General features: G+C 37.6%; 1 protein-coding gene across 1 annotated transcript in view; it reads right to left on the bottom strand.

Annotated features, from left to right (window-relative positions):
* Rybp (RING1 and YY1 binding protein) overlaps positions 1–6905 on the bottom strand; it is a 77446-nt gene that overhangs the window by 68694 nt on the left and 1847 nt on the right. The window contains exon 3 of the mRNA XM_010629979.2: positions 6664–6789. Coding sequence (XP_010628281.1) covers positions 6664–6789 — 126 coding nt within the window. The remainder of the gene's footprint in view (positions 1–6663; positions 6790–6905) is intronic.

Consider the following 6905-nt stretch of genomic DNA (forward strand, 5'->3'; position numbering starts at 1 on the left):
ATATAGCGAGATCCTGTCTCAAAATGGGGCAGGGGGGGGAATTAAAGAATAGTAAAATAAATAAAACTGCATACAACAATATGGATGATTATGACAAACATAACGAATAAAAGAAACCAGACCTAGACGTTTATTATATGACTCCTCTCATACAGAACTCAAAAGCAAGCAGCCTAATCTCTCCAGTGATAAATGTTAGGATAGTGAGAACACGGGAAACTTCTGAGAATATCTCTTTTAAGAGTCTGATGAAAAATTTGAGTGCCAGTTACAAACATGTAATCATTTTGTGAAGGTTCATTAAACATTTAAACTTAGGATTTCTGCAACGCTCTATATAAATGCTTGTGTTCTAACTTTAAATAAACAAGTTAATAATGGTGCTCTCCTTTTGGCAAATATAAAAGAGGATGCTTCAAAGAGAAAAGTATTAGTAATGGGGCAAAAAACAAAGAGCCAGAAAGGCTACAGAATGTACTCACTCAAGGCCTGAAGGAGGCAGAGACGTGCATTAAAGTACTATAAAGAACTCAATAACTTCTGATAATTAATTGGCTAAACTAGAGCACTTCAGGAAATTTTCTAAATGTTGGAAGTTTCTTCAGCACCTACTGAAGAACACAATAATTGTATACCACATGAATAATATATAATTGAATCCATTCGTAAAGTCCCATTCCCAATGCTAGAATAAAGTTAGTTGGCCTGCATGTAGTCTACAAACCACAACTAAACAAAGTTTAGTAACTTGTACACCAAGGCTCCAACCCTTAATTGTCCCAACCAAGTAAGCTAAACAGCACAGGTACACCTACAAAAATAACTGTCCCCTGGCTGCAAAAGAAAGTAACATTACTGTTTCCTAAAAAGGCAAATGCACATGTGATCACAACCCTACCCATAAAGCAGTCCTCCACTCAGTTCTCAACACTCTACTCACTTATGCTTCTTCATAGTACCTGTCACTGGGCGAAATTCCCTTTTTGATTTATTCACTTTTTTATTTTTTCTTCTTCTCTATTGCAGTTCAAGCTCCATGAGCCACCACTGTACACCCAGAGTCAGATGGCTGTATGCTCAATAAAAAAACTTGTCAAATGACCACAACTACCCAGGTAATTTACTCTCAGGTCACCAAGTACACCTAAGATCAAGTCAGGACCAATAAATCAGTAAGCCCAATATAAGCGCAAACACAAAATAAAAGATTACTCCACTCCTGGGTAAGAGCAATCTTTAAAACTATACCAGCTTTTCTACTCACTTTGAGGTTGAAAAGTCTTATAAGGTTTCATGATCTGGAAGACAGAGGTCCTTTTCTGACGTGTTTTATGGAAGATTTTATAAAAGACAAACACTACAACAAAACCAATGAGACCTGAGGCCCAAAGCACTCTTGTGGCCTCTCAGGAAATATAGGCCAAAAGTCCTGTCTCTAATATGGGGACCTCCAGTCCTTTCTAGAAGTTCTCCGATTTTTGAAAAGCATCACCGGACAAAGCCCTTCTCAAGTTTTGAGCAAAGATCATACAATATTGTTTTTTCTCACAAAACTTCTATAGTACTCCATGACTATTTAAGGGCTGTGAGTTGTTGGGTATCTGAATTTAAGGGGAAAAGTTCAAATTACAAATGCAAAAAATGAGAGTTACCAAGTAAATGTTTTGTACACAAAACATCTGCTCCCTCAACCCTCTCAATTTATCATCCTGAATATCAACTTTTTTTAAAGTGAGACATTGTATCAGACATCAAAGTAGACATATTATTAGACATCCCTTACTTCTACGTGTTTATAGTTACAGCTCTGAAAACAGCCAAGCACATGACACATGCCTATAAATCCAGCACTCGGGAGGCCGAGGAAGGAGGACTGCTTGGGCTAGCCTGGGCTACACCATGAATGCCAGGCCACCTTTGACTAACACAGTGAATGAGACCTATTCCCAAAAAAGGAAAAAAGAAAAGCTCTTAAAAAAAAATAAATAAATAAATAAAATTTTCATAGTAGTATTCAATTAACGAAGTATTAAATAAAACATGATATCGATTCAACACAATAAAATCTACAGTTAAGAAAAGTTCCAAATCTACAGTAATCAAAGTAAAAATTCTCCAATTTTTCAAGGGAACACAGTTTAAACAGTACTTGAAGGTAAAAACACATCTCCTCTACTGGCAAAGAAACACATCAATATATGGCAATGTTTTGTTTTGGGACTGGGTCTCACCATGTAGCCCAGGCTAAACTCAAATTCAAGATCATTCTGCCTCTGGTTCCCAAATGCATGTGCCATGATGCCCAGCTAGTTTTTACTTTATAGACACTGCATTCAGAGAAATAGCAAAACCACAAAAGTAAAACGCAGTGTTTTTATCACCAGGTCTACAAAGTTACTCTGCCCAACACTCAAGAATTTCAATTTAGCAGAACAGTTAGATAAATTTGTACATTTGTAGGCTTTTATTTTCTTCCTTTAAAAGCTGGCATCCTCTTTCCAAGGCTTGTAGAGCAGGATGAGAAATACTACTTTGGCTTTCACCTAAGAAAGGGATAGTGTTTCTTTCCCACTAACATGCTATCTTACACACTTACACACATGCACATGTGCATGCTCCTTTTCCACCTTGCAAGGCTTTAGAATATATACACATTGTGGAAGAACAACCTTGGTTGCATAAGATTCTGCCATGTGCCCATGTTAAAAGGCTTTAGAGCATATGGAAGTTATGTGCAGAGAGAATCAAAACTAACGTGATGGCAATGGATTGTGGTGATGGCTGTTCAACTCTTTAAAATGACTTTAAAAATTGCTTAATTAGGGCCAAGGATTTAGCTCAGTGGCACGTGCCTGCCTTGCAAGTGCCAAGTCCTGAGTTCAATCCCTGGTACCAAAAGAAAAAAAAATGCTTAATTACATTCACAACAGGTAAATACTACCTATAGTATGTAACCCATGCTTCAACAAAGCTTTAAATAAGTAATAACAAGCAAGGGCAACAGAGGAGGACAATACACTTGGAAGAATTTAACAAAATACTGTACCAGTCGGGCATGTTGGCGCATGCCTATAATCCCAGCACTCAGGAGGCTGAGGCAGGAGGATTGCTGCAAGTTTGAGACCAGACTGGGCTACATAGTGAGTTCCAGGTCAGTCTCAATTACATAGTGAGTGAGACCCTGTCTCAAACAAACAAACAAACAAACAAAAAATACTATACCAGACACACAGCACATACTTGATGATACATCTAGAATATAAATACATATCTCTTTCAGAGAGCACTTTGGAGTAGACCATATTTTGAGTGTTTTGTTGTTGTTGTTGTTATTTCCATTTTGATATGGTCTCACTATGTTGTTCAGGCTAGTTTTTAACTCACTAGTAACTCAGGCTAACATCTAACTCCTGGTGATTCTCCGGAGTGCTGGGATTGCAGGTGCACACCACCATGTCCAGTCCAAGTAGACAATACATACTGAATTCCCTCCTTTTCCCCTTAACATATATATCCCTTAGGACTTTTGGTGGTTCCTTTTTCCCTGTTCTACGATGCTCCAAAAAGTACATTAAGTCCTCATTTCTGAATCACCTTCATAATTACACGTGAAGACTTAAAAAATATCGGACACACATGCTTGTACATATGAAGAGCTAGCAGGTGATTTTATAGAAATTGTCCTTGTCCAAAAAAATGGAGAAAAGTGATCCTTCTAACCGGTTTCCAAAGCCATCCCTCTATGTACCTCCCCCACACATAGTGCAGATGATCCATTAACTTGGAGGGTCTTTGTGATTTGGATTATATTCATCTGGGTTCAAGTCCTGACACCCTGTTAACACTATCCCTCCCCCCCGCTTCCACCAATGCCTTCAGCAGTATTTTCTACTTCCTAGGAATTTAATAAATGTTATTTGGATGAATGGTGCTATTTCTTTAACCAAATTAAGGAATATTAACTCTATCTTCAAAGGGCCATTACAGCCCTGTATCCTACTGGACTACCACTACTTTAAAGCTGTTTTTGCTGGTGACAATAAAGACAGTAACTATCAAAAACTCCACACAGGGGCAGGGAATTTAGCTCAGTGGTTCTCTCCCCTGCATTCCAAGCACAGGGTCCCAAGTTCGATCCCTGATACTCCCCCGCGGCAAAAAACCGCCAAACCACCACAAGCTAGCCAATTGGTGAAGGCTGTGAAAACAAAAACCACTAGAGCAAGAAAACACAGCTTCTATCAGTCAACAAATTATTCTAAAATCAAAAATTTTGCCTATTATCCCTCATCCAAAACCCAAATACAAGGTTGTATTTCAATGTTAGGGTTCGCGCCTAGGATGAACAAAGGCCCTAGGTTTGATCTCCAGTTTTGCAAAAAACAAATATTCTACTGCCATCAACCAAGTCTGACTAATACAATAAAGGTCAGAAAAATGTCTGTTTCACACCCAAACTGCTCATGTACCAAAATAATTGCAAGAAAAAGGCCCAAGAAAAAGCACAACAAAAAGACAGTAAAACAAATTAACCAAGGAACTATAAGGGATAGGAAAGGATGAAAACCTATCAAATTCATTTGCCCACATTAAGCCCATCCACAATATAAGAAAGACAAAATATTATTTGCATTTCTAATGAATAACTTCTGAGAAGATCTAAAACACTAAAGTATTGACAATAACCAAAATAAAATAAATTTAGGCTACATAAAAGGATCTTGAAATTATAGTGTAGTACTCAGACCTGTGAAATTATGTTCAAATCCTACTCAATGGCAGACATGAAAAAATTACATCAGCACCCTAAATATATAATGTGAGTTCCTTTTTCCTGAATAGTTCGGTGTGGTAGCACACACCTGTGATCCCATCAACTGAGAGGGTGAGGCAGGAGGATCACCAATTCAAGGCCAACTTGGGTTACACAGTGAGTTCAAAGCCAGTTTGAAGTACATAGCAAGGTCCTGCCTCCACCAAAGAAATAAAACACCTTAACAATGTATTTGTTTAAAAACTGAATTTCACTGTTATCATCTGTGGCTCTTAAAAGTCTAAACACTGGAAAAGTCAAAACCCTCCAAGTGCTTCCAAAAAAGTTGGTGAGTCAAGTTTCTCAAATATGTGTAAAAATTGAAGTTCATTTCATTATAATTATTCCCAGCAATAATTTAGATGTAAACTTTTGAATTTGGTTTAAGTTTCTCTTTACCAGTAAGGCTCTCAAGTTCCTATGAGTTTCCTAGTCATTTACTTGAACATCATCTACAATAACACTTAAAGAAAACCACAATAAAGAGGTTTGGCCTCTGAGGGACTCTACATGTAAAAAACATTACTCATAAATAATATACAATCACTATTGCTTTAAGTAACATACATTTCTAAACTCTCATGCCATCTAATGGAATCCCCTATTTGAAATAGCAAAACAAAATCTATGAAACCACCAATTTAGGTTTTTCATTTTAACTAAATCTATGACAAAAAGTTGACAAGAATTTACTTAAAGAAAAAAACTACTTTGGGAGAAGACTAAATTGTTTTATTCAAACCTCTCCTGAAGTTAGTGGAACTCACAGAACATTTCTACCAGTAAATGGGCCGATCGATCCCAGTTTATGTCTTTAGGTTGTCTGATACCCTAACTTAATCCCAAATACAAATAAAGCAATGAAACCTTGGAGGGTCACTCAAAACAACATCTTGTTGGATTTGTGGAGCACTACACAACGGTCATACCAGACCACCACCAATTCCAAACCAAGTACCTGATGAGAGTTCTGGCACCCAACTTTAAAAATAAGAACTGTCTCATTTTCATCCCTGAGCCAATGCCTGTCCACTAAGTGACACCAAAAAGTTTCACTTCAAACTCTTAATACCAATGAAATTCAGAATAAACATTCAGATGACTAGGAGACCCCAAAATCAATTTTGATATTTCATCCTAAGTATACTGAAACATTAAATCTAAAATAGTCGTTTGTTTTCATACCATATGTAGTTTACTACCTTTATCACTATGAAAAGTCAACATTTATCATAATGAAGCCTTAAGACAAACTGCTATGATCTATTCATCATTTTACAAAACCCTCACCATTCTACCTAATCAAGTAAATTTACAACTTAGTCTTCCAAAAATACACTTTATTAAAACCCCAAGATTTATTTTTCAATGCAAGAAAAAAAGACATTTGCAGCTCGGGACAGGAAAGGCACAATCAGCCTTACTGCACTATCACCATTAAATTTCTTAGGCGAAGAGAAAAATAACTCAGGCAAATCAAAACCATTTTTCACAGGGCAAAATATAAAGGTCCAGTGTCCTATAAGCAACAGCAATAGAATTGCTTCCGCTATTTCTGAGCCAATACCAACAAGCCAAAGGATGCAAGTGTCAATTTCAGTGTTTGTCTGAAATAGGAAAAGCTGGGAAAATTCCTTTCCATAAATCATTTAGTGAACATGAAGCACTGCACCCAACACGAAATACACACAAACCAAAACACCTCACCCCAACCCAGATAGAGAGAGAAAGCCGTCCGTAATCAACAAGTTGCAAAGAGGGTGGAAAGTATAGCTCACTACCTTTCTTCCCCACGTTAAAAAAAAAAAAAAAATGTCCTTTAACAAAAGGTAACACAGATCTTCAAGTACCTGGTGGAGGTGCCTTTCCTCACGTCGCAGATGCTGCATTTAAAGGCTTCGGCGCTGTTTCTGAAGGTGCAAACGCTACAATCCCAAAAGCCTTCGTCTGCGGCAGGTTTTGCTTGTCTTTTTGGCCTTCGGAAGCGCGAGGAGTGGGAGAAAAAGGAGAAAGGAGACAGAGCAAGCAGGAAAAAAAGGAGAGAGAGAGAGAGAAAGCAAAACACAGACGCTTGTGAGCCGTCGTAATTTCG

The sequence above is a fragment of the Fukomys damarensis genome, unplaced genomic scaffold (assembly GCF_012274545.1).
Source record: "Fukomys damarensis isolate Sample0158 unplaced genomic scaffold, DMR_v1.0_HiC HiC_scaffold_28, whole genome shotgun sequence".
In the NCBI taxonomy this organism is placed as follows: Eukaryota; Metazoa; Chordata; class Mammalia; order Rodentia; family Bathyergidae; genus Fukomys; species Fukomys damarensis.